Below are 27297 nucleotides of genomic sequence, written 5' to 3'. Positions count from 1 at the left end.
TTTTTGCCGTAATTTCTTCCAAGCATTTAAATAATTTCCTGGAATAAAACATGCTATCCATATATGTAACAAAATTACACGATTAAATTCACATTCTCAAAAACATTTAATGATAACAGAAGGTCACGTGTTAAGTGAAAAGAGCTGGACAGAAAACCACATGTACAGTGGGACAACAATTCTGTAAAATACACACATGGGTTTTAGAAAAAAGCCAGACGAGAAAGCATCATACATTAACAGTGATTAAGTGGTGGTGGACTTGAGGACCATTTCCTACATGGGTAAACTGGTCACATAATTTTAAAAGCAGTAAGTGGGGTTTATGAGAAACTCCCAGGGGTGAGTAATCAGCAGAAGCCATGGGACCTACCTCTCTGGGGCTTCTGAACAGGACCTGCAGCAGGAAGACTGGTGTTAAGGTAAATCCGCCCGGAGGCCACGGGTAAGAGGGCTTCAGATGCAAACATTTAGTTTCTGCATCCTCCCAACGTGACCGTGAGAAATGCAATCTTGGTCCCTGTCTTCTAGGAGTTTACAGTCTAACCAGAGACGGGCCTCACACTAGGAGTTACTGCTACACCTGCTACAGACGTGCCTCACGTCCTCCTCACGCAGGGACCTCGTGGGAAGCGGTCATCCCATCTTAAGGAAAGAGGTTCAAGTTAAACACCCTCTTCAAAGCTGCACTGCTAGCCGAGGCCCAGTCCAGATTTGAACTCGGGAGCTCTAACATCAAAGCCTGCTGCCTTCGTCAGTACATATCCAGATCTAAGGAAAAAACAATCAGACAATTTAAAAACACCGTCCCACATCGCTTGGTCCCCAGAGATCTGTTGGTCTGTGTGTACTTGTCTGTCACAGGGATCCTGGTGGGGCAGGGGCTCCCTCGGCCCAGCTGGGGGCCTCACCACCCCCACCATCCTCTCCGGCTGGCCACTTCCACATTTTGATTTCTCAAAAATCATAATCTGAGGCCCCTGAAGGGCCAGCTCAACTACCCCCCTCCCCTTTCTCAAGTCTTCCGTTTTTATGCTGGGGTCTCAGAGGATACGCTGCTTCCTGCCCACAAGGCCTAATGGGGACAGATGGGGACAGTGGAATTACCTTTGTTCACAAAATAAAAGAAACCCTAGAAGTTGAGAATCTTTTCATTTTCTTACCCACCTGTCCTATAAATGGATCTAAAGAACTGATTTTAAAGAAACACTAAAAGCAGTGATTAAGGGTTTTCACGTTCTAAGTCATATATTCCATTAATTTTCTTAAAATAAGCATCGAAAATCACGCATAGACAGGATTAAGAGTTTTTGTTAAGAGTGTCTCTCTTGCTACCCATTCTGAACCATCACAGACCGGGGGAAACGGCAGAAGCCCAAACCACCGACAGTGATCATCAGACGGCAAACACCCAAGGTGGGTGCGCTGCTGCCAGTCTGACCAGCACACCCTGGGGTCTGACCATAGCGTCTCTGAACCCTGAGAAAGGCCTGTCCCGGCTCCCCGGCCAACTCCAGCACCCTGTGGCCATCTGACCAACGGCTGACAGCTCCCTCTGGTGGCAACGTATGTCTTCTGTGCCGATGAGGACTGACCACAGGGCAATTTTCAAGGCCAGGAGGAAATAGGTTAAAGGGGAGCCTGGATTTAATGAAACTGCAAAGGACCGGACACCACTTTCCATTCCTCCTACTGCTACAGACCTCTAATGATCATTACTGTAAAGATACAAGAACCGGGGAAGGAGGCAAAAAGTTGACAGTGATCGTCTGCTGAAATTCTTCCAACGCCAAGACAGAAAAACATGTACAAGTTCAGTTTAGATGTAAGTAAGAGGCAACCAAGAAGTCTGACTTTAAATGGTCTCTAGGGTATCAAAACTAACCCTGGCGGGGGACAAGGGCTCCGTAAGTCTGTGGGTCTACAAGATGAGAGGCTAATGATTGCTTAAGACAACAAGAACCAACAGTTCAAATGAATGTAAATGTTAAGACCCCCACATCCTAACGGTGGTCCTTCAACACGTTCTGCTGGGAAGCTGGAATTCACAATGCCAGTTTGAAATGCTGCCTCACTAAGTATCTCACCATCCTAAATGCAGGAATGATGTGACCTGACCTGACTGCCCTGACTGGTCACCAAAACCACTCCCAACCTTGGTGGTTAAAGGATCCTGGCCACCAGGGAGAAGACAAGAAGAGACTTGCATTGTTTTTCCCTGAAGCCCTCTGGGAGAACAGCATCCTCGCAGGCCTGCGGTTCCCTTGGGGGAAAACCCCACACGGCACACACTTCAGGTGCAGTCGCCAAAGCCAAGAGCGTGAGCCGCTGGGCCAGTCTTGCTTCCAAACAGCCGCGTGTCCAGCTCTGCCCATGGTGTGTCTTCAATCTCAGATGAGAAGTCAATAAGGGCAAATCTAGTTTTTAAAAGGCCCCAGGATAGGCTTCCTGGATTTGAGAGCAATTTTTTCCACATAAAACCATCAGATTAAAAAAAAGAAGGGCTCTTGAGTCAAACTTTTATCTATGAAACCTTGATTAAGTTGATCAGACCAAAGATAAGCTTAACACTCGACCCATGTGCCTGCTGGAAGGAGACCTCAGGCAGCATCGAACGAGCAGGGATGGAAAGGCCCTGCAGGTGGGCCCCCCGTGGGGGCTTGGACCACAGTGCGCCTCCGAATCTCACCGTGCTCTCCATCCCGCTGGTCAGCCTGCCTTCCTCCTTGGTACATTTCTGTTGTCCCAGTTTCTCTATTTTTATCCAAATTCCAACAACCAGGTCCTTGAAAAACTTTCAGAGGAATCTACCAGGTTCTTTCTGTTTTAACACACACTTTCTGTTTTCCCTGCTGCTCTATCCCTTTAGAAGATAAAATAGAAGACCAGGGCGAACCTCTGGGTCATGTAGCTTGAAGAGGCCTAAACGTGTTCTAAACATATCCACGAGCTGCAGAACACACTGCTGGCTACGTGAGCGCACTGTCCGGAGCCACAGAACCCATCCGTCCGTGGGTGCCAGGCTGGAGACATAGTCAAGCTTCCTGGTAGGAACGTTCCTTCCCTTATTAAGGGCATCAGGATCAGTTTGTTTTTCGATAGAATTTAGGTTTGGGGTGTACTTTCTCTTCTTGTGTTTCCTCAATTTCTCTTGCTCCAATTTTCTCTGATGCTCCAGGAAGTTTAAAGTTATAATCTGTCGTGATGTAAGGTATCGTCCCTTCAAGCCCACGCTGAAATGAGAGCACAGAGAAAACACGCGCAAGCCCTTCAGATCCAGCCAAGAAGAGTTCGCAGTACTTGACGTCTTCCCGCGGGAGACGGCGTTAAGAGTGAGAGTCTGAGTAAGGTCCTCTCACTCAAGACACTGGGCTACCCTCCCCTCAAAGGGCCCACTTAAAACTCAACCTCACACTGACCCAACATTGTAAAATGACTATAACTCAATAAAAAAGTGTTTAAAAAAAAAAAAAAAAAAAGAACTCAACCTCACAAACACATCAGACAGCATCAGAATGGACAGGAGGAGGGCGTTCTCTCCAACCAACAGAACCAGTGGGGGGGGGGGGCCACTGGCTGCTTCCCAGCCGCATGCAGGCACTGCCTGCAGTTTGGGGCTATAGATGCCCTTGACTGACGTGACCCTCCGTGACCTTCCCATGGGTGCCCCGAAGACTGTCTTCAGGAAGGAGCCATCCTGGAGTTGCCACCTTGGCTCTTCTCCCACAAATTCCTTCTGCAATACTGGCTCAACCACCGGGCTCCCGACCATGAGTGATGGTGATTCACAGCCCTGGACCTGTGGGGCACACTGACACCCTACTTTGCCTCGTTAGTGCCTACAATAGGGCGTGTTTCCCAGACACTGACCTGCTCCTGTGACCCTCACCCCCACTCCAGGTCCACACTCTCTACCGTGGACACGGCCAGCTAACACCAGGGCTGGCCCTGGGGGTCGTACTCACCTGGCTCTTGAAGACACACTGTGGGACAGAGATGGCTCCGACCAGAAGACAATTCACGTTCCGGAGCTCCTCCGGGGGCACAGGAGTGAGAATGTGGTAAAGCCTCCTCTCCATGTCAATCCCTCTACAAATTCCTTGACACACAAAACACACAAAAATCATCCTTTCTGGAAGATATCAAACCTCCCCACCACTCAGAATTGTAGAATGGCTTTTAAAATAAGAGTTTCAACTTCAACTGTGTCTTGCTTTGAAAATACAAAGTGCCAAGAGACAGTGTATTTGAGTACCTGAAGACTTGGCCCCTGCCCCTTGTTCAGCTGTGGGGAAACAAAGCCTGAGACTGTCTTAGCTAGGGTGCCCTTAGGCCAGGGAGGAGCCCATCCACCAGTGAGGAACGCAAAGACGACTTGATCCTTCCCCATCCCCGTCGCAGTCCCTTCTTCATGGTCTGTACTAAATGAAATGACTTCTGTGGAAATGCTTTCGAGAAGTTCAGTGTTGTATAAATCAGAAACACGAGTTTAATTATTTAAGGGTTTTGCTGATCTTGGGTTATGTAGGTCAGGCTCTCTTCCAGAAACAGACGCTGATGTCTGCTGATCTCAGTGAGCCAGGGGGATGCTCACGTGAGGTGGTCTGGAGAGGAGGCGGGGGCCAAACCTGCCGGGCACTGTGAGGCCCAGTCCAGACGCTGGATCTGTGTGGAGGGAGGCCCAGGGTGTGAAGCGATCACAAGTGTGCTCGGATCACTCCTGATGGGGGGTGGAGGGGGTGGGGGGTCCCAGGGCAGAAATGAGACAGGTGTGGTGCAAAGAGATGAGAGGAGGAGTCTGACATTCCGAAAACAGAAACTACCAGGTCAGCCAGTGGCTGGATGTGGTGAATGAAAGCAAGGGGGTGCCAGGGAGGATGCAGGGGTAATAGCAGAGTAAATCTCAAAGGACCGTTCGAGGCCGGGAAGAGGGGATGGTGCTGGATAGGAGGGGCAGGTTTGGGGAGAAAATCAGGGAGTGGGTAGAGGGACCGTTCAGACCTCAGTTTTGGACCCAAGTCTTAGATGCCAGTGAAATATTCCAGCGGAGAAGCACACTGGTAACACAGGCTTGGAGCTCTGATGCACGTGATGCTGCAGAGATCCTACGGAAGTCAGCCTAAAGCTGGGTCTAGAGCCCAGCAGGTGGTGAGGTGGCCTAGAAAGCATGCCAACTGAGGCGGTGGCCGTGGGCAGGTCCTTGGGAATCCTGCATTAAGAGGAGCTGACGGGAGAAGCAGAGAAAGGCCTCCTTCCTGCCCTCCAGCCCCCAAGGCCCACTGTGTAGAAGACAGAGAAACCTTCTGACCACTCCAGCCAAGCGACAGCTACAAGGTCAAGCCTAGCCGTCTACAGCTGAAAAAGTGGTTCAATTTCAGGAGGTTTACGGGCGTGTTTTACTCTCAGACTCACCAAACCCCAAACAATCACAGATTGGAGTCTGGGCGAGAAGGATGGGCCCATTTGCATATCCTCTGACGTCATCCAGGATCTTGCAAAGGCCAACCCAGCTGGCATTCACGGCGTACAATATATGGGTGGGAGCCACATCTGCGTGGATAATCCGGAGCGCAACGGCGTTGAAAGGGACCTGGAAAATAAATTTGCATCTCTCTCTGTTAATTCTTCTTGAAAGACTACGTGTAATTTTCACAAGTTGACAAGCCAGCTGTCTAATGTTCTGTCCGTCAAACTGCCTACCAAAAAGTATCTAAACACAACGCAGACACTAACCTGTATTTGTTTAGTGTTTCACTGCTTTAATGCAGAGAACCCAGGAAATTTACACAAACTTCCCGTACACCGGTGACACTTGCTAGAAATCTAAACTGAATGCCTGGAACTTTGTCTAAAGAGACACTAAGATGCAAGTTTAGGGACACCCTAAATGGGCTGGAGGTGAGGGAAACTGAGAACCCCAGTCACTGGAGGCCTCCTAAGGTAAGAAAGTAAAAATCCATTCACTCCTTAATTTAACTACTGCATTAAGAAAAATGGATTGCATTCCTGGAGCACAAGGTAAATAACTAGCTTTAATGTGTAACTTTCTTTTTTTGGAATTGGGTAATTCTAAACTTTTAAAGCAGAAAAGAGTTTTTTACACATATTTAGATTTCAAAATCAAATTTGAATTTGTAACAAAAGGCAGTTTAAATCACTGGCAGGTAAGTTTCAAGTTCAGTTACAGAGCATCGCCAAGTGAGTAAACTGGGGTAAATCAACCAAAACTCCATTCAACAAACTGCCTTAGATTCTTCAGTTGGCAACAACTCGGAAGCCTGGAGCCAGTCTGACCAGCAGGCTTGGGACACATCCTCACCATCCAGGCCACTGCTCCTGCCTATGCCCAGTTTTCCAAGCTGTAAGCAGGGCCTGTAATAGCAGCCCCCTCGCAGGCACCTTTAAGGCCCTGAGCCACCCAGGTAACGTGTGAGCAGAGCACCCGGCACCCAGCGAGTGCTCAGCTCTGGACAGGACATACAGTGGAGCTGAAGACTCTGGGCTCTTGAGTCAGGCTGCCTGGGCTCCAGGCCCAGCGTAAACTCCTACTATGCCCTTTTGGGCAAGCACTCAGTGCCTCTGGCCTCAGCTCTACCATCTGTAAAATGGGGACAATAACAGGACCACTGTGAGTGAAGGAGTTAACACAGGCTTTGACGAGAGCACAGCACAGAGTAAGCATTTAAGAAATGCTACCTGTTGCTACTTTATTCTTTCAGCATCTCAAATCCTAATATTATAGTGCTTTCCTTACAAAATAATTCTTGGCGAGGAGTGTATAGCTCAAGTGACAGAGCAAATGCTTAGCATGCATGAGGTCCTGGGTTCAATTCCCAGCATCTCCTCCAAAAATAAATAAATAAACCTAATTACCTGCCCTCTTAAACACACACACACAAAATTCTTAAGAACTTGGAATCCAAGACTTCAGTGCTAGAAGCTGCCTCGGACAGCAGCGTGAAAGGCCGTATGGGTGCTCTGCGGGCGCCAGGCGCCACTGCGGACACTCGCTGAGTCTGCACAGCCAGTCCCTGGGGCCGGGGCCTGGGCCTGCCGCTCCACGGAGGAGGGGCTGACGCGCACACAGCTTAGTAAGCCCCGTGCTGGAGCTGGGCTGCCTGGGCTTAAGCCTGGGGCCACCTCTGCTATTAGGTAGAATGTTCTTAGCCAGGATGGAACCAGAGCCATGACCCGCACAGCAGTAAAGAGCACGAGCCTGGAGCTGGACTGCCTGGGTCCGAGGCCAGCTCTGCCACTCAGCGCAGGATTACTCAGCCTCCCGTTTGTAAAACGAGGACAGTTACCAGACCTACACCATCAGGTTGCTGAGGATGAAATGGTTAGAAGTGCACTCGGCACGCAGGAAGCCACAGAAGTGCTTGTTAAGTAAACAAAATAAAGACAACACATCCCAAAGTTCAGGTTACCTGATAGGGTGTCAGACCATGCAAGGGGCAAAGCGGTTTTGGCACCGGGGGCTGCAGCTGGCCAAGGTAGCTGAGCACCGCCAAATCACGAAGGACTCTGTTATGCGATTCTCTGAAAAGTAAATCAGAACAAGGGAGACAGAGGTTTAACGTCACAGGTCCACCTCCTGCTCAGGGACAGTGTATCTGTCAGCACATTATGGTCACACAGCCCGCATTCCAGCCGCAGCAGCTGTAGCCCTGCCTTCCCATAAACCCACTGGCAATCCTTTAAGTCAACGCTCCTGGCAACCAGACCTACAGGCCAATTCTGGATACTTCCCCTGGGAAAGTAACCATTCAGAAAATAACTGACTCTCCTTCATAAACAGACAGCTGTGACAGAGATCTGAAAAACTTTAGAGGACTTATTCCTTTGGAGGAATTGAGGACAAAAGACCTTATTAAACTGAAGGAGACTTAATTCTCCAGCTGTGACGGTTTACTGACCTATTTCTTGGAGTTTTTCTAGACACAAACTCTGACTTCACGGACATCAGTTTGTATCCAGTAAACACGACTGGACTGTCCTTTTCTTCATCAGCAAATTCAGAATTGTCAGCAAATTCTGGCAGGTAGAAACCTCTGTTTCTGACTTTGGACTTGCTTCTCGTGTACAGGCCATCCATGTCGTCCACGTAGTCGGGGGTGAGGTCCGGCATGTACTTACTGCGGTCAGAGCTGAACTGAATGACATGGCTGGGTGAAAGCAGCCGGATCAGGTCAATGAGGAGCAGGAGCCCTTGGTCTGTGAGGAGGGAGGTGACGGGGGCAGTGAGCACACCAAGCAATGGCACACTCCCACCAGGAGCTGGGACAACAAGTGACCAACAAGGAGACTCTCCTAAAAACTGGCTCCAGCACTAATGCCCGAAAGTCCGGCCCTCCTGCAAGGTGCCTCCACAGACTCACCTGCCACCCAGCCCATCGTGTTGACGATCAGAGGGGACTCTCTCCTGTAGGAGCTGAACACGTACTTGATAATCTCAATATAATTCTCAAAGTTGTTTTTACAGGAAGGCTTCCCATAATATACCATTTTCTGTGGGGTCCTCTGGTGAGTGAAAGGCGGTCCTAAGAAGATAGAGTTGAGAGTAATCAATCCATGAGGACTTCAGAGGAGGCAAGGGCTTTGCTTCAGCCGTCTTCCCTGGCAAAGCTCCTTAGGAAATCGGAGATCATCCTACATTAGGAATAGCTGTGCTCTCATTTTCAGAAATCTAGGCACATTAACATGCACAGTTAACCCCAATCATGTCCTAATATGGCCATTCATTCAACATTTACTGGACATATGCTACAGATACTTAGAACATGCCTGTGAACTGAACAAACATCCCTGCCCTTGTAGGGCTTGCACACTAATTGAAGGGCACTTAAAAATAACAGGAATCCTTGTGGTTGCCGGGGGGCGGAGGGTGGGAAGGGATAGACTGGGATTTCAAAATTGTAGAATAGATAAACAAGCTTATACTGTATAGCACAGGCAAATATACATAACAAAAATGTTATGGTAGCTCACAGAGAAAAAAATGTGACAATGAGTGTGTATATGTCCACGTATGACTGAAAAATTGTTCTGAACACTGGAATTTGACACAACATTGTAAAATGATTATAAATCAATAAAAAATGTTAAAAAAAAATAACAGGAATCACTTGCTGAAACACAGTACTTACTGTGTCCGAGGTGTACTACTCTGAGTCTCCAGTTTTCATAAAAACCTGTGGGGTACGTGTGTTACTTTCCCCATTTCGACAGATGAAGAAATTGAGAAAGAGATCAACCTGACCACGGTCGCACAGCTAGCAGGTATCAGCTGGGCTGGAACTCAGGTGGTCTCGATCCAGAGCTGACACTCCCTGAGCCATTTCCTATGCCCTGTGGTCGGGGGCAGGGCCAGCATACATGGCAGGCAGGTGACCAGGACACTGCTGCCAACACAGCTGGCAGGGCCAGGACCTTGACCAATGTGGCTGGTGCAAGGCCAGCTGGGATAGAGCTGGCAAGGTTCCCCTCAAGGCTGGGGCCAGGGGACTCGGGGTGGCCCACAACTGATGGAGTGGCCCGTGTAGTCAAGGGATTGAATTATACTGGGAATAACTGTAGCCAAGGTTCTTACCATCAGAGAAGGAACTCATAAATATGGCAGGGGAAGGCTAACTAGATTAAAGCCTTGGTGCTAGAGTAGAATCAGAATGATTGGTGCAAACTCATGGCTCTTAATAAATACAAAGATACAGAAAGAGACAAAAATATGTATGTGTGTACATATAACATATATATGCACACACACACACATTATACATGTACATACATGTCATGTGTGGGTTTAAACATACATACATTGGCTAACTCTGTCCATGGGGGGGGGGGTCTGTCCACTGAGGGGATGTAGGAGCAATGACACTCAGAAGAAAATAAAACCAGCACACCTAGTGAGAGTGGAAAACCCTGGCAAACACCATCTTAACCAATCGATCAAAGCTAACGTCTCTGGTGACCGGACAAACTGACAGTGTTGACATGACACTCGGAGAAGCATCACTTCTAAACCTAATCATGGGTGAACATACAAATGTACTCTCAGATTGTGAAGGTCACAAAAGATAAGAAAAGCCAGAGGAACTGCTCCAGAGTGAAGGAAACTAAAGACTTAACAAGTACACACTGGGCCTACCCAGATGACTGGGACAACAGACAAAACCGAGTGCCCGCACTGCAGCAGTGTTACTACCCTGATTCCAGTGGTGGTGTTATGATTATGCAGCCAAGCGTCCTTGTTTTGAGAAATGCCCACTGAAATATTAAGGGGGAAAAAGGGGGGGGAAAGCGTAGAGAAAATGTAAAAAGAAGAACAACGAAGCCAGCTAAAGAGCTAAGTCTAAACAATTATTTTTGATAAAACTGTTTAAAAAATGTTTTCAAAAATTCTTACTAACAAGAAATCTGTGAAATCCCTAACATATCCAGCAACCTAATACGATACCATCTGCTTCCTTTAAAAATCAACAGAAGTCACACAATTACCTCAACAGAAACAAAAAACGTGTTTGACGAAATCCAACATCCTTTCATGATAAAAAACATTCCATAAAACAGGAATAGAAGACAACTTCTTCAACCTGACAAAGGGGAACTGAAAAACCTACAGCTGACACCTTACTTAACGGTAAAGGACTAAATGCATTCCTCTAAGATCGGGAACAAGAAAAGGATGTTTCCTTCTACTCGATATTGCGTTAAACAAGGATCCACTGTACAGCACAGGGAACTATAATCAATACCTTGTAATGGCCTATAATAAAAAAATATGAAAAGGTATATATACACATACCCATATATATACATGAATCGCTATGCTGTACACCAGAAATTAACACAACATTGTACATCGACTATACTTCAATAAAAAAGTAAATTAAAAAATTAAAACAAAACAAAACATTGCATTAGAGGATCGAGCCAGAGCTACTGGACAAGAAACAAAAGGCATCAACATTGGAAAGGAAGAGGTAAAACCAATCCTATTCAGAGCTGACATGATCTTATACACAGAAAATCCCAAAGAATTTACAAGAAGACTACTGGAGATAATAAAGGAATTCAGGGAAGCTGCAGGGCACAAGATCAAAACACAAGTCAGTCACATTTCGATACACCAGCAATGAACAATCTGCAAAGGAAATTGGAATGACAATTCTGTTTACAATAACAACTAAAAGGATTAAATCCATAGGAATAAATCTAACCAAGGAGGTAAAATATTGCTTAAAGAAATTAAAGACCTAAAAAATTAGAATGACATCCTGTGTTCATGGACACGAAGACTACATTAGGATGCCAACACCACCCGATCTACATTCAATACAATCCCTATCGAAACTCTAACAGCCTTTTCCCCAGAAATGGAAAAACTTATTCTCAAATTCATATGGAATTGTAAAGGGTCCCAAAAGGCCAAAACAATCTTGAAAAAGAATAAAGCTGGAAGACTCACACTTCCCAACTCTGAACTCATTACAAAGGTACAGTTATTAAAAGTGTGGTACTGGCCCAAGACATATAGACAATGGAATAGAATAAGGATCCCAGAAAAAAAAAACCCCAACAATCTTGCATATATGGTCAAACGATTTTCAGCAAGACTGCCAAGAACATCCAATGGGGACAGGACAACAGATGGATACTGGAGAGCTGGACATCCACATGCTGGACCCTTTCCTTGTATTATACGCACAAATTAACTCAAAATGGATCAAGGACCAAAATGTTAGGCCTAAAACTTATGAAATTACTATAAGAAAACAGTACAGAAAATCTTCATGACACCGGATTTGGTAACTTCATGGATATAACATAAGAAGGAATTAAACTTTGATGTATAATATACTACAATATGAACAGACTTTAAAAACCTTTTTGTGTACTGAAAAAAGCCTGATACAGACAAACAAATACTATACGACTTCACTTATACAAGGTACCTAGAACAGGCGAATTCACAGGGACAGAAAGCAGGTTAGAGGCTCCACGGGGCTAGAGGGAGGGCCGGTGGGGGCATTACTGTTTGATGAGTATAGCATTTCAGTTTGGGATAATGAAAAGGGTCTGGAGAGAGACAGTGGTTATACACCACTGCGACCATATTCAATGCCACTGAATTGTACACATATGAATGGTTAAAATGATAAATATCATGCTATGTATATTTTCTTATTAAAAAAAGCAGTGTGGGATTCTGATTTGGATTCTGAACCATAAAAAGGGTATTAGTAGGACATCTGGTGAACTCTGAATAAAACATAGATTAGTTAGCAGTATTGTATCACATCAATTTCTTGGTTAGGTCATTGTGTAGGGTTACATAAGAGGCTAATCTTAGAGGAAAGTGTGTTTTTAATTTATGAAACATGATGGATGGTAGTTCCATTTTAGTAAGGTATCATTGAGGTTTCTGGGTGTCTTTTGAGGCTAGAGGAACAGTTACGGGAAGATCATGAGGTAGTAAAGAATGTTCATTGTTTGCATTTTATATTTTTGTATTCCTTGAGTTTTTTGGAAGTATCATTACTTTTGCATTTTAGAAAACCAAGACATATAAGAAATATGTGATACATACCTAGGACTGGTTCTGTAATATTAAGTAAAGAAATGCAACCTGGAGGGGTAAATTCTGTCTGTCCCAGATCACACTCCAAATAGTCCACACAGGATATACTGAAAATTTAAAAGAAAGAAAGAAAATCTTAACTTTTACTACATCTTTTACTACATCCAAAGGATAAATCAGATTTCAGATTGTAAAGATTTTACATGATACACAGGAACAATCCATTGTATGCAGCCTTTTAGGTAGAATGCCCCAAACCAACATAAAAAAAAAGAACAGTAAAGAGAAAATGTGACCGGCATGGCCACAGTATCCACTCATTACATGGATAGAACTTTGTCTTTCCTAAAATTTTACCTGTTAAGTACAACAGAATTTATCCCTACTCTGAATCTCTGGATTTGGACACATGGATTCTGAGACCAAAGAATGACCCTGCAGAGCTCACAGACAGGCATGGTGGGTACACCTGAAAGCATCACCCCTTCACCTCAAAACACAGTATAACCAAGACCGCCACCCGCCAGCTGAGTGGCTTTGGGCGTAACTGTCCATAATCTCCACTCAGAAGTCAACATGCGTTCCTACCTAGCTTGTGAAATAAAAATCCTACCTTCTGCCAAAACTCGTAACATGTCAAAACAAGAATAAAAACATTTACCTGTTTAACAACTGGTTAATCAGGTATCTAATAAATGTTGACTTTCCAACATCTTGAGAGCCACAGACCAGAATGACAGGGCAGCCATCTGCTTCTTCTGGAGGTGAAACAAACAGCGACCCCAAAATCAGCCATCTCCTTTAGACTCTAACCATTAACAGCAATCCTCCGGGGCTTTGCTGGGTAAGCACTGGACTTCATCAGCGTGCACTACTCACCGCAAGAAACGCTGACTAACTCCTCCATGACCGAAAAGGCGCTCTCTGTTACACGGAGGCCGCTTTTCTTTTTATCTCTTCTAATGCCCACAGACCTCAAGGCAAAATATTCCGAGTTAATCTGGAAAGTCGGAATCTGCAAATAACAAGGTAAGCTTTGAGAACAAGTGAGCACAGATGCACCTTTCTTTCTTCCATTCTAAACAGTAAGCCCCATACAGCTGTGAGCCACAAAAGATCAATGTGACCCCTCCCTTCGTCTCACCCTCCACATCCAACCCTTCAATAAGTCCTGTCAACTATCTTCCTAAAGTCATCCATGTCTCTATTTTCATAGCTCACACTTCCTTCCAAGCTGCCATCACCTGTGCAGGAGACTCCAGAGAAAAAGAAAATGGACGGAAATTTAAAAGTGATTGTCACAAGAAAAATTCACCGAAGACCACAGCTGTAGAACAGGTTGATGATTTGGAATGAAGTCAAGACAATCCCCAAGAGCATCAAGAAAAACACAAAGAGTTGAATGGACGTGGAAGACAGAGTGGTGATGTCCAACGGCTTTCTAGCAGAAGTACCAAGAAACCCCAGGAATGGAAGAGCGGGGCCCGGGCAGAAGCAAGTGCGGGCTTCAGATGGCATGACGGAGGATCAAGGAAGAGACCCACCCATGATCACATCTTCCTGCAGTTCCTCCACCATGACGATAAAGATGTCATACAAGGAGCAAGAATCAGCCTGGCGTGAGGATTCCTAGCCCAACCCTGGGCTCTATAAAACAATGGAGCAAGTTCTTTGAGGTTTTGAGGAAAACTTCTTTTGAACCTATTAATTCCACACTCTGCTCAACTATCAATCACTGAGGGCAAAATAAAAACATCTTTAAAATGAGACAATCTTAAGTTTACTGTCTGTCTTACGTGAAAATACAACTCAAGAACGTATCAACACCTAAGTGGGGAGAGGGAAGCTACCTAAGAAAGACCATAAAAAAAATGAACAGTGATGGTTGAGTAAGTTGCAGGAAAAGAAAAGCTGAAAATAAATGAAAAAAGAATGTTTTTGATTGTGGGATCTGGAACATTCTCTAGGTAACGCAGAGTTTCCATTCCCTTCTCTACGGCCTTGATCAAGCCACTGGACTCTGCACGAGATTAAATATATGTGACCACAGCCGTCCCCTCACTGTCCCACCCTCGTTTCATATCTTCTCCGTTCATTTCAAACCTCCAACACCCACCCACTACCTAGGCCCCCACTCAGTGATAACCCTGACTCACTTCACAGAGTAAGAGGAAACAGAAGAGAACTTGTAACACACCCCGGCCCTGTGTGGGGCATTTCCTCCGGCCACTCTGAAGGAACTGCCTCTGCTCCTCAGGCAGACATGGGGACCCTGCCCTTGAGGCCCAGTCACTGACACTGCTCCAGCCACCCTCTCTCCACTGCAACACCAGCACTCTCTCCTGTGGCTGTGTTCAATTATGCATTTTTTTCATCCACCTTAACAAAAACAAAACTCTCCTGATCACACTTACTCCTCCAATGACTGTTTCATTTCTTTCTTCCCTTTACAGCCGAACTCTATAAAAGCCCAAATCCCTTACGACTAAACCCTTGAGTTCCTGTATTCCCCAGCTGTTCATCCCACTCCAACCAGGCTTTCCCGCTCAGCAATCCAATGAAACCACCCTTGTCCAGATTGTGAGTCCACACCTGGAGTTCCTTTCTCAGGCCTCAGGTCACCCTCAGCAGCATCTGACACTTCCACTTCCTTGCAAGGCTTCCTGATCACACTGGCCTGGTTTCCTCCAACATCAGTACACCCCCTCCTTCTCAGTCTCTTTGCCGCTCCTTCATCTAGATCTCTTCTTGGGAGTGCCTCGGGGCTCAGACCTCGAACCTCCTCATTTCTACCTGCAGCAACTCCCTTCATGCTATTACCCCATTTCATGGGCTTTGGAACACTCTTCTGTTGAAAGCTCCCAAATTTACACTCCCAACTCCTTGGAACTCCAGACTCACAAAGTCAGCTGCCCACCTGACATCTCCAACGGAATGTCCAACAGGCACCTTAAAGTGAACGGACCCAAATCTCCTCCCACAGCAGCCCTATCTCAGTTCATGGCAACTCCATGCACCCAGGTGATTAGGCCAAACAGCCTGGTGTCATTCCTCCACCCTTCCTCACACCTCACATCCAGTCTGATGTTCCCGTAGTTTACACTCAATTTACCGGCTCATGGGAGACAATCATAGTAACAGAGTTGACTTCAGGAAATTAACAACATGGGCAGCAAAAACTTAGAGTTGAGGAAAGAGAGAGATGGGAGAAGGTGTTAAGTACACTGAAATTCAGAGTTTAGAAAAAATTTACTCTGTCTCAAGTTAATATACCAAGACATAAAGATAACCATTAAAAAAAAAAAATGCCAAAATGGGGAGGGTATAGCTCAGTGGTAGAGTGTGTGCTTAGCATGCACAAGGTCCTGGGTTCAATCCCCAGTACCTTTATTAAAAAAATTAATAAATAACCTAATTACCTACCCCCCAAAACAAAACAAAAAAGCCAAAAGGCATTTAACCAACTACAATAGAAAAGGATGCCTTTCTCTGGGGGATGAAACTAAGGAGGGGGGATGGGTAGAAGACACAATATTCACACTATATCCTTCCATACTATTTTTTTTAAACTATAAACATGTATTACGTTCTGCAGACTTACAGCACAACATGACAGACAGACTGATCTTCCAAGGGAGCAACCTACATAGTCATATGATATGACTGCTTTGGTGAAATTAATTAGCAAAATGCTGAACGAAAACTGGTTCTACCTCTTGTACGAAAATGTAAGATAAACCTGGATGGCTGGTTATGAAGTTCACAGTGGAGGTTCTCAGACGTTCCAGCATGATAATGGAACACAGAGGAGAAAAATTCTTCATCAAACAACGTCTGTCATCTGTAAAGACAAATATAAACTACCTTAGACATACAACTCCTTTAAACTCTATGCCCGTTAGCACTACCTTCTCCTCTGCTAAATAGCAAATTTTTTGAGAGTAGGAATTATGTTTCAAATCCTTTTTCAGGGGGTTGTACTGCATAACAGGAACACACCTGGGTGCAGAAGTCAATCAAGGTTTGCTACATTAAAGTTGTGTGGCCTTGGGCAACTTTTCTTATCTGTAAAATGGTGAGAACAATAGTTTCGCTCTCAGGACCCTGGTGAGGATTTAAATCGATGCAGTAGAGTGCAAGGTCTAGGCCACAGTCAGCACCTACAAATGACCAGCCTTGTTAGAACACATCCTCACTGGGTCCCCCAGTTCTTCTCATTACCTCGGCTAAGATGAGATCTGAGCAGAGCCCGGGCTTCCCTTTTCATCTCCTTGCTCTTCTCAGGCACTGAATAATGGACTGCACTGATAGTCAGGCGAGAGTGGGTGTAGGTCGAGAAGACATCCTGGGCGGGCTGGCCTTGGCTGATGGCAAAACCCAGCACCTGCACCTGGCCATAGAGGCAGGTCACACGACAGATTCCGCTAAAAGTAAAGCCCTAGAGGGAGAGAAAAGAGAAAGGAAGAAAGAAGGTTACAGGTTCTTTTATTAATGAACTGAAAACGTCTAAGGCCTTAACTGGCTATTCACATATCAAAAGAAGGCTAATTTCTACGTAACACAATACTTTGCGGGTGACTCATTAATAGATTAAACTATAAATATTTTTAACCTAAGATCATATCCCATGGCAGCCGCAGGGACAGTCTAGTGAACACTGACTCGAGGCGGTCCCCTGGACTCAGCTCTGCTGTTCTCAAGGCTCCCTGTCCTTACAAAGGTCCAGTGCCTGCGAGTCTCCCGTTCCTGGGTTTTCACTTCCCTCCTGTATTGAGGGAGACCTTCCAGACCAATGTCCAAGTGAAGAGCAGGGGCTGTCAGGGTCTGACTGCTGGCTCTTCCTCCACTCTTTTATCTTTTGGCAAGTTACCAAAGCTATACTGTATCTGCTCTTTCTGTAAATACAGTGGTAATGACTCCACAGAGAGTACGTAGTACTAAATGGAATCATACGCTTAGAACACTTAAGAGCCTGGCATTTCTAAGCACCCGGTAAATGCGACCTATTGTTAGTATTGCTATTAAAGTCCCTTCCGCTCCGAAGACCTAGAATCCCCTCGGGAGGGTCCTCGTTACCCTACTCAGCACCACCGGCCGAGGAACGAGCCCGGCTTGCGGTTCGAGAACCAGCGGGGGCACGCAGTCCTCTCCCGGCCGGCAACTCTGGGGCTGTCACTCCACCCCTCCTTCTCTGCCCGCCCGGATTCCCCGGCGCGACCCACCTGGCCGAGCGGCAGCAGCAACAAGGCGCGGCCCGGGCCGGCCGGCCGCACCGGCGGAATGGGAAGGATCGCAGCACAACTCGAGGCCGGGGCCGCCTCTGGGGCCGGGCTGAGGGCCGGGCTGCGGGCCCCGGTCTTGGGCCTCCGGGCCGCCGGCGCGCGCGACACCAGGCAGCCGCCCTCCCGCCAGTCCGCGCCGGCCGCCTGGGCCTGCAGCAGCCGCCGCCGAAGGCGCCTTCGGCCGCACCAGCGCAGGGTCCAGAGCCGGCGGCGGGGCCGGTGGCTAAGGATGAGCTGGGGCCGGGCCTTGCGGGCCCGCAGCCACGTGGAGCGGGAAGGACCCCGCTTGAGCAGCAGCACCGAGTCCGCCATGCTGGCTGCCGGCCCCTGCCGCGCGAGAATCCCGCGAGATCCCGTCGCTCCGCCCCGCGGCCCGACCAGCGGCCCAGGAGCCGCGGGCGCCCTCTGCCGGCGGCCTCGGCAGCGCACGCGGGCCTCTGCCTGCCTCTCCGAGGAGGAGGCCGCCAGCGGGGGGAGATTAGGGGGCTCGATTTACATTATGCAAAAGCTCCACCCCGGCCGCCTCGAGAGGGAAAGTCAGATACCGCGAATCCAGGGCCATCTCTCCGGAAATCCACCTAGGATTTATTTTTTCCTGCAGAAAAAGCTCCAGGACTGACGTTTTAAACAAAATCGGCCTATTTGCATACCCTCCGTTTGCATGCATTTGTCTCTGAGCTGAAGGGAGCGACCCTGTGTCACAAGGCCAAGCCAGGGTGATTCACTCAGGATGATTTCTATTTGAGGACTTGGGGGTTGGGGTGGCGGGCTGTGTACGAGTTTAACTCAAAGCCTGTCTCATTCGGTAAACTGAGGCCCAGGTCAAAGGTTCTAAAACCCGCAGCTCCTTGATGGCAGCCTTCCACATCCTGTTCCTCAGAGCCCCCAGGGAAGCTGAGTCCCCGCCTCCCTCCGCCTCCCCAAAATACCAGGGCTCCCTTTCTGAGCCAGGTGAAGCCACAGGCACCGGAGCAAGGACAGAACCCACAACCATCCAGAGGAAGGGTCAGGGGTGCCGCCTGGTTGGCACCTGTGTTTTCACCCTGCTCAGTTCCTGAGTAGGACCGCAGGCCCGGAAGGCCAAGGCAAACAGCCCTACAACTCCAACAACTGGGCTCCAGTCCCTCCCCTTTCCAAGGCACGAAGGCATCTGGGCAGCTGCCGGCCATTCTATTTAAAGAGCCCGACCCTGTCAGAGTGGGCAGCTCGGCCATGCCAAGTGCAGGACCGTCTGGCCAGCATGTTACTGTGGGAGACGTACCTGGTCAGCCTGCAGCTTTCCCTGTCCTGCTGCTGGGCCTTCAACTGCCAAAGCACCACGTCGTCTCCCGACTTCAGCCTCCCTGGGGACTACCTTGTTGCAGGCCTGTTCCCTCTCCACAGTGACTATCCAGGGGTGAGACGCAGACCCACGGTGACCTTCTGTGACAGGTGAGTGAGGGGTCAGCAGAACCGTCACCGAGGGGGACCTGTGCTTACAGGGCCCTCTGCCAGCCCTCTTCAGCAAGACCTTGCCGGTTCTGCCTCTGGGGTTACCATCTGAACTGCCTCCAGTCCCTCCCCAGCCTGCAGTTGCCACCCTCAAGTGCTGGCTAGACCGTTCCTGGCATTTTTGCCCAGTTTCCACTTTGTAATACACTACTTTGTCCTGGCTGTTTGTATTATAATTCCATGTCGGTTATTTCCTGGCTTTGTGGTGTAAGTAGATGGCAAGGATTAAGCAAGGGTGGCCTTTCCCCTCTTCCATCTCCTCCTGGTTCCTCCCTGAATTCACACTCCTTAAGTCTCCCAGATGGCAAGTATGGTTCTCTAGGGGGAAGGAAGTGGGCACACATAGCAGTAGATGCTCCCGGAGATTAGCAAAGATAAATTAGGTTGGTGCCTTCATGAACTCGACGGTCTAGGTAGGAAAAAACAACTGCTTTTCTTATAAAGAAGAGAGTTGCTTGCCATCTGTGCAAGTCATAGATCTGGGTGGCTTGAGTATGTTATCAGGGCTCAACATAGGAGGCCCTGAATAGGACGCACACCTGACAGCCAGCCCAGGAGGAAGGTTTTGGAAAGCCTGGTGCAGGAAGACTGGCCCAAAGAGCCACAGATGGGAGCCTAGTTAGAGGGGAGACTTGAGGGAGGAGGTGACAGATGAAAATTGGCTTCAGATAACTGAAGGGCTGTCATGGGCAGGACTCAAGGACAGAGTGACAGGAACAATAGCACAGCAGGCTAGCACACTCTTCAGGCAGGGCTAAATCATGTCTCCAGAGCACCCCTGTCAGTGTTTCCCAGAGAGGCCATCAGGAACACAGGCCCTCACCACAGTCACGAGAGTCCCAGTGAAAAGTTCTGGTCAAACGAGGTAAAGCAGGTGCCATGGTTAATTTCATCTGTCAGCTCGGCTAGGGTATGGTGCCCAGTTGTTGGCTTAAAACCAGTCTAGATGTTGCTGTGAAGGCATTTTTAGACATGGTTAACATTTAGATCAATAGACTAAGTAGAGCAAATGGTCCTCCAGGATATAGGTGGGCCACATCCCATCAGTTGAAGACCTTAAGAGACAAGATTGAGGAAGGATTTCTACCTTCAGCCTCAAGACTGCAACGCAAACTCTTGTGGGAATTTCCAGCCTGCCCTGCAATTCTCGGACTTGCCAGCCCCCACTATCACACGAGCCAGTTCCTTAAATAAAAACTCTTTTTCGCTCTCTCTCTGTGTACATATATTTATGTACCTCATCTTGGCTTTGTTTCTCTGGAGAACCCTAATACGACAGGTTTCTCTCCTACAGGACGTGTGAGACTTTCAGTGCTAACACGCCTGTGTGTGTTGGGAGGATATGTCGTGTGTATTTCTCCAGCTTGTCCCCCACTTCTTCAAACGCCTGTTACCAGAACTGTGTATGCACTACGGAGCCCATGTTGAGATCATGGTTCTGGGGACTGGACAGATGACCCAGAGTTTCCTTTCTCTCCACCCCCCCCACCCCATCCTGGGGTTCCAGGAAGCCAGGGTTTCGGTGGGGCCTTGCCTTTCTCAGCTCTCGGCTTGGCTTTCCCTCTAGGTCCAACAACTTCAACGGCCACGGCTACCACCTCTTCCAGGCCGTGCGGTTCGGCATTGAGGAGATAAACAACTCCACCACCCTGCTGCCCAATGTCACCCTGGGGTACCAGCTGTATGACGTGTGCTCGGAGTCAGCCAACGTGTATGCCACGCTGAGCATCCTGAGCACGCTGGGGACACATCGCGTGGAGATCCCAGGAAACCCCGCCCACTCTTCCCCCATGACCCTGGCGGTGATTGGGCCTGACACCACCACCCATGTCACCACCACGGCAGCCCTGCTGAGTCCCTTCCTGGTGCCCCTGGTGAGCTGGGGCCCCGGCAGTTCGCTCATTGCCCCTCCAGGCAAGTCCAGAGTGGGCTGGGGTGGGTGGACAGAGTTGCTGTGCCCGAGGCCAGTCTGGACCCCTGGATCTCCTGGGCGGTCACCGCTCCTTAGGTACCTGCCCCAGTGTTCCTTCCTCTCCAAGTGCTGCTCCAGATCTCCCTGCTTCAATGCTGCCTGGCAAATCCATTCTCCCTGGAAACTTCTGCCCCTCTCACTCCTCCCACTGTCCCATCACCTTTGTGCAGAACTGAACACCCTTCATTTCCCACCCCATGAACTTCACATCTCCCACCCTGCAAACTTCACATCTCCCTGCTCTCCTCCCACCTCTCTGTTCCCCTCCCTCCAGGCTTAGAGGTGTGGTGCCCCTCCCTGTGCGGGCCAGTCCTGTCCCTCTGGTTCTCACCCCTTCCTCTGCTCGTCCACCTCTCCCTGGGCTTCCTCCTCAGCCCACCTGCTTGCCTCATCCCCCTCCATCCTCCAGGCACCTCTACTCTCAGCCTGGACTCCCTCTGCCCTCTTTCCAGCCAGACTCCATCCGGTTTGCTTCTCCCTCTTTTTACCTGCTCCTCCACCCACTGCCCTGGGTTCTGCCCTTCTGGCCAATGCTTGAGGGTGGCGACTGCAGGTTGGTAGGGATTGGATGTGGTTCAAGTGGCAATCTCAGAGGCAGAACCGGCAAGGTCTTGCTGAGGAGGGCTGGCAGAGGGCCTGTAGGTCTAGGTGGTTACCGCTCCTCAGTACCTGCCCCAGTGGTCTAGGTCTAGGGGGTCTAACCCTAGGTCTCCAATCCATTTTATCATTTTGACAGTTTTCCCTCTGCATTTATGACCCCCTCTTTCACTTGTTTCTGGTTTCCTTTAGAGAATTCTGCCCCCACCCCTGTGTACCCCTTCCCCAGAAGGCAGTGATTCCCTAGAGCAGACCCCTCCCCTTCCCAGGCTGGCCAAGACCCCCTGCTGAACTTCCCCTTCCCTTCTCTACCTTCCTTATGACTTCTGAGCACCAGACTCATTTCCAGATGCTCAACCTGCGCCCCCAGTTCAAGGACCAAGCAGGCCCCAAACTGAACTTACCTCCCTACGCAACAAAAGCCTCTTTTCTCCTTGCATCCCTACCCCAGCCCATCTGGCAGAGTGACCATCCCTAAGGCAGCCAGAAACTCTGCAGCACTACCTACACACCCTTCCCTGCCCCTGCAGTCTAGCCCGTCTCCACGCCCTCTGCCACGGGGCCCTTGTAACCACTGCCGACTCCACCCCCGTTCTCTACAGCCATGGCCTCGGCAGATTTCACTCACACCATCCTCTCTCTTCCAGATGATTCCATCAGCTCCCAGGAGGTCTCTGGGAGGTCCTTGACTCTGGCCTTGAGCCTTCTTAAACACGTTCCTCACTGAAATCAGAGATACACTCCTAAAACACAAGTCTGATGCCACTTCTCTGCCTAAACCCTTAGGGGCTCTTTAAGGCCTTCGGATAAAACCCCAGCCTTGTAGCCTGAGAGCTAAGGCTTCCTGCCCAGACCAGACACATGTGCTCATGCTCTTCTTCTTCCTGGAACTGACCTGCAAGTCCCTAAAGGACCCCACACACATACCATCTCAGCCCCTGCATGCAGGTTTAGTTCCCTTTGTCCCGGGGACAGATTCCCATCCCACGCCCAGAAGTCTCCCTTGAGACCTAACCCCTTCCCCATATGTAACTTGTTAGCCTCCCATGTCGAGTAGTGAGAACCTGGGCCGGGACTGTCGAGTAGTGAGAACCCGGGCCAGGACCTTGTGTCCAGCCTTCCGGGTCACCGCACCCAGCTCAAGGCCAGCCCTGAGTCGAGGCTAATGCCACTGAAGTTGCTGAACTGAACCCCCACAGGTCAGCTACGATGCCAGCAGCGTGATACTCAGCATGAAGCGGCGGTACCCCTCCTTCCTGCGCACCATCCCCAGTGATGAGCTCCAGGTGGAGATCTTGGTGCTGCTGCTGCAGAGGTTCGGCTGGGTCTGGATCTCCATGGTGGGCAGCGAGGGCGACTACGGGCAGCTCGGGGTGCAGGCGCTGGAGGGCCGGGCCACCCAGCAGGGCATCTGTGTTGCCTTCAAGGACATTGTGCCATTCTCTGCCCGGCCGGGTGACGAGAGGATGCAGAGCATGATGCGCCACCTGGCTCAAGCGGGGACCACGGTCGTGGTGGTTTTCTCCGGCAGGCAGCTGGCCAGGGTGTTCTTCGAGTCTGTGGTGCTGGCCAACCTGACTGCCAAGGTGTGGATCGCCTCGGAAGACTGGTCCATCTCCAGACACATCAGCAGTGTGCCCGGTATCCAGGGCATCGGCTCGGTGCTGGGTGTGTCCATCCCGCAGAGGCTTGTCCCTGGCCTGAAGGAGTTTGAAGAGGCTTATGTCCGGGCAGACAAAGGAACCCTCGGGCCCTGCCCCAGGGGCTCCTGGTGCGGCAGCAACCAGGTCTGTAGAGAGTGTTGGGCTTTCACAGAGATGCCCAGACTCGGAAAGTTCTCCATGAGCTCTGCCTACAACGCGTACCAGGCCGTCTACGCCGTGGCCCACGGCCTCCATCAGCTCCTGGGCTGCGGCTCTGGCGCCTGTGCTGGGGGCCGAGTCCACCCCTGGCAGGTAAGGCAGTCCTGCCACTGGCACTCCGTATCAGGGAGTCTTCCTGAAGCAAGAAGAATGGCCACTCTTTGGTGACCCGAAGTGCCTGGGATTGGGGGGCAAAGGCCCCCAACTAGAGAGCTGATTCCTTCTCTGAGGCTCCTCTTAGTCCTCGCTTTTCTGAATCGTGGCCCCTCCCACCCACCATGCCTCAAATCCAGGGCTGAAAGTTGCTGTCAAGGGCTCCTTTGTTAAGAGGCTTGCTCTCTCTCAAGAGGCTGGTCGGGAGGGTCAAGGGGCCTCCTAGGAGGGGAGGGGGCCTGAGGAAGGGACCAGAACTTCCAGAAAGGCTGAAACCAGGCAGAGAGAAGCCCAGCAAGGCCCCACACACCCGCTTCCTGGGCTGTCGGGCTGGGAGTGTCCACGGGGAGCAGCCCGTGTGTCATCTACAGCTGCTCCGTCCTCCCTGTTTGTCTCAGCTTCTGGAGCATATCCGCAAGGTGAATTTCCTCCTACACAAGCACAATGTGATATTTAAAGACAACGGGGACCCCCTTGGTGGCTATGACATAATTGCCTGGGAATGGAATGGCCCCGAATGGACCTTCAGGGTCATTGGCTCCTCCACATCATCCCCAGCTCGGCTAGACATAAATACAACCAAAATCCAGTGGCATGGAAAGGACAACCAGGTAATGGGGACGTGGTCACTCACCAGGTGACTGCCTGATGGGCAGCCTGGAGCCTGGGGACACTCTGACACAGAGCAGGAGAGGGGAGCCCAGGTTCCAAGGCTGCTCTGCCTCTACGCAGCCCTGCCAGGGAAGGCCCCTAGGCTCACAGACAGATGTCCAGTTGCTGCTGGTTCACACAACTAGAGGCTCTGCCCTGGGAGTGAGCCGTGAGGGTGGATACACAGAGATCCAGTTTTCCATCCCACATGTGCATGTCCTTGACCTGGGCCCCTCCACATGCTTGCATAACACCTGTGGCTTCTTGCAGGTGCCTAAGTCTGTGTGTTCCAGCGACTGTCTTGAAGGGCACCAGAGAGTGGTTTGGGGTTTCCACCACTGTTGCTTTGAGTGTGTGCCCTGTGAGGCCGGGACCTTCCTCAACAAGAGTGGTGAGTGACCAAACGGTGAGTGGGCAAACCTCCCAGGACTCCAAGGATCTGCAGAATAGAAGAAAGGACCTCTCTCAGGCCACACATGTGCAGAACCAGGGCCCTGGTCACTTTGCTGCCAGTCAGGGACAGGCTGGAGGACACCTTCCATCAGACTGAAGTCACATCAAGCAGAAACAACCAATTGATGGCCTCAGTCCTAGCTGTGTCCTTTATTAGCGAGCTCTCAACGCAATGCCTACAGAGGCAATTTTTTCCTATTTCAACCTCTTAATCCAAACAGATGTAGCTATTGTTCCCTTTGTGCCCTCTCCTGCTATCTGTATGAAGTCCCTTCTGGCGTCCATGCCAAAGACAAGCAGCATCTTGAAGAGCTTGGCCTAAAGGCAGATAGTAGCATGTCTGCAACAGAAAAAAAAGTGATGCAGGGTGGGAGGGTATAGCTCAGTGGTAGAGCATATGCCTGGTATGCACGAGGTCCTGGGTTCGATCCCCAGTCCCTCCTTTTAAAAAATTAATAAATAAATCTAATTACCTCTCTGCAAAAACATTTTAAAGAGAAGAGGAAAAAAAGTGATGCAGGGTCAAGATCAGAGGCCAAACTGAGGTGGCTAAGGCTTCAGCCCAGAGCTGGATGCCAGGGGCCACATGCTTCCCTTTTACTGTCTCTTTGGGCATAGAGTCAACTCAGAGAAACCACAGTGTGGCAGCTCAGGAAGGGGGATGTGGTTAGTGGCAGCACCAGGGAGAGATGAAAATGCCCTTCCCTTTGGGTTGGCTACTCCCATAGGATCATTGCCTCACTGGTTTGTGGGCAGAGCTACAGGGTAAGGCCCTCTCCAGGACCTCTTGGTTTGCAAACCCTTCTGGGACCATGAGTCAAGCAGAACCTACACAAGTGTCTCTGTAAACTGTAATTAACACAGGCATTTTGAGGAAGCCCGTGGCCTCGGGGCCCCCATTCAGGGCTGCCCCCTTCTTGCCGTGCCTGGCAGAGCCCAGCTCCTGTGGTACAGCCCTCACAGCACCTGGCAGGCTTGCACAGCCTCCCTCCCCCATTCCTGCTGTGCTCACCTGCCTCTCAGGAACCTCTCTGCCTTTCCTTCCAGACTTCTACCGCTGCCAGCCTTGCGGGAAAGAAGAGTGGGCACCTGAGGGAAGCCAGACCTGCTTCCCACGCACTGTGGTGTTTTTGACTTGGCATGAGCCCATCTCTTTGGTCCTGTTGGCAGCTAATACGCTGCTGCTCGTGGTGGTGGCTGGGACTGCTGGCCTGTTTGCCTGGCACCTAGACACCCCCGTGGTGAAGTCAGCTGGGGGCAGACTGTGCTTCCTCATGCTGGGCTCCCTGGCAGGGGGCAGCTTGGGCCTCTATGGCTTCTTTGGGGAACCCACGTGGCCCACATGCTTGCTGCGCCAAGGCCTCTTTGCCCTCGGTTTTGCCATCTTCTTGTCCTGCCTGACAATCCGCTCCTTCCAACTTGTCTTCATCTTCAAGTTTTCTGCCAAGGTACCCACCTTCTTCCGTGCGTGGGTCCAAAACCATGGTGCTGGCCTGTTTGTGGTGATCAGCTCGACAGTCCAGCTGCTTATCTGTCTAATTTGGTTTGCAGTGTGGACCCCACTGCCCACCAGGGAATACCAGCGCTTCCCTCAGCTGGTGGTGCTAGATTGCACAGAGGCTAACTCACTGGGCTTCATGCTGGCTTTTGCCTACAATGGCCTCCTCTCTGTCAGCGCCTTTGCCTGCAGCTACCTGGGCAAGGACCTGCCAGAGAACTACAACGAGGCAAAATGTGTCACCTTCAGCCTGCTCCTCAACTTTGTGTCCTGGATTGCCTTCTTCACAGTGGCCAGTGTCTACCAGGGCCAGTATCTACCTGCAGTCAACGTGCTGGCCGCGCTGAGCTGCCTGAGTGGCGACTTCAGCGGTTACTTCCTCCCCAAGTGCTATGTGATCCTGTGCCGCCCAGAACTTAACAGCACGGAGCACTTCCAGGCCTCCATCCAGGACTACACCAGGCGCTGTGGCTCCACCTGACCCCTGGGTCAGGCAGGACCAAGCCAGGGCGGAGCGGACTGGAAGTGTCCACTGCCCTGAGGGTCGAAGGTGGAGTGGGGCGCTCAGGACCTGGGGTGTCGGGGAGGCCTTTGGGCTCCTTAGCCTTGGCTGGGGAAGTGTAAGTCCAAGGGAGAGCTCAGTCCGGGCTCCAATAAACAGGTGAAACGTGCTGCTTTGCTGGGCTTCCTCTCTAGGGTGAGGGTGGGGCGCTGCCGCTTCAAGCCTGAGGGCGCCACTAGGGGAGAAATGCAACCGG

General features: G+C 49.9%; 2 protein-coding genes and 1 non-coding gene across 4 annotated transcripts; 2 read left to right on the top strand and 1 right to left on the bottom strand.

The window, feature by feature from the left end:
• Positions 1-87: 87 nt before the first annotated feature.
• NOL9 (nucleolar protein 9) lies at positions 88-18201 on the bottom strand. The gene is made up of 12 exons (XM_074377527.1): positions 17803-18201; positions 16802-17018; positions 16294-16421; positions 13460-13595; positions 13242-13338; positions 12590-12687; positions 8379-8540; positions 7917-8214; positions 7428-7539; positions 5413-5590; positions 3966-4099; positions 88-3233 (listed from the first exon to the last, which is right to left on the bottom strand). The coding sequence occupies exons 1-12, from the start codon at positions 18172-18174 to the stop codon at positions 3084-3086; spliced, it is 2082 nt and encodes a 693-aa protein (XP_074233628.1). The 5' UTR covers positions 18175-18201; the 3' UTR covers positions 88-3083.
• Positions 18202-18325: 124 nt separating this feature from the next.
• Positions 18326-27210, top strand: TAS1R1 (taste 1 receptor member 1). Of its 2 annotated transcripts, XM_045518575.2 has the most exons (6): positions 18326-19293; positions 20921-21227; positions 23122-23877; positions 24336-24548; positions 24859-24979; positions 26089-27210. In XM_045518575.2, the coding sequence occupies exons 1-6, from the start codon at positions 19103-19105 to the stop codon at positions 27018-27020; spliced, it is 2520 nt and encodes an 839-aa protein (XP_045374531.1). In that variant the 5' UTR covers positions 18326-19102; the 3' UTR covers positions 27021-27210. The 2 variants fall into 2 exon arrangements, with proteins under 2 accessions (XP_045374531.1, XP_074233617.1); XM_074377516.1 differs by lacking the exon at positions 24336-24548.
• TRNAT-GGU (transfer RNA threonine (anticodon GGU)) lies at positions 25412-25484 on the top strand. The gene has a single exon. It is a non-coding gene; the product is annotated as a tRNA-Thr (tRNA).
• Positions 27211-27297: the final 87 nt, after the last annotated feature.

This window comes from Camelus bactrianus, chromosome 13 (genome assembly GCF_048773025.1).
Source record: "Camelus bactrianus isolate YW-2024 breed Bactrian camel chromosome 13, ASM4877302v1, whole genome shotgun sequence".
Classification (NCBI taxonomy): Eukaryota; Metazoa; Chordata; class Mammalia; order Artiodactyla; family Camelidae; genus Camelus; species Camelus bactrianus.
This window is presented reverse-complemented; position numbering and strand designations above follow the sequence as displayed.

What these genes read in the sequence shown, in the direction of transcription:
- NOL9 (XM_074377527.1), bottom strand. Translation starts at nt 18,174, where the DNA reads ATGGCGGACTCGGTGCTGCTGCTCAAGCGGGGTCCTTCCCGCTCCACG. An exon ending in TATTACAGAACCAGTCCTAG is followed by an intron (nt 8,541 to 12,589) that starts GTATGTATCACA and finishes CTATCTTCTTAG; the next exon opens with GACCGCCTTTCACTCACCAG. An exon ending in CACGATGGGCTGGGTGGCAG is followed by an intron (nt 8,215 to 8,378) that starts GTGAGTCTGTGG and finishes CCCTCCTCACAG; the next exon opens with ACCAAGGGCTCCTGCTCCTC.
- TAS1R1 (XM_045518575.2), top strand. Translation starts at nt 19,103, where the DNA reads ATGTTACTGTGGGAGACGTACCTGGTCAGCCTGCAGCTTTCCCTGTCC. An exon ending in GTCCCTTCCTGGTGCCCCTG is followed by an intron (nt 21,228 to 23,121) that starts GTGAGCTGGGGC and finishes GAACCCCCACAG; the next exon opens with GTCAGCTACGATGCCAGCAG. An exon ending in GGCATGGAAAGGACAACCAG is followed by an intron (nt 24,549 to 24,858) that starts GTAATGGGGACG and finishes GGCTTCTTGCAG; the next exon opens with GTGCCTAAGTCTGTGTGTTC.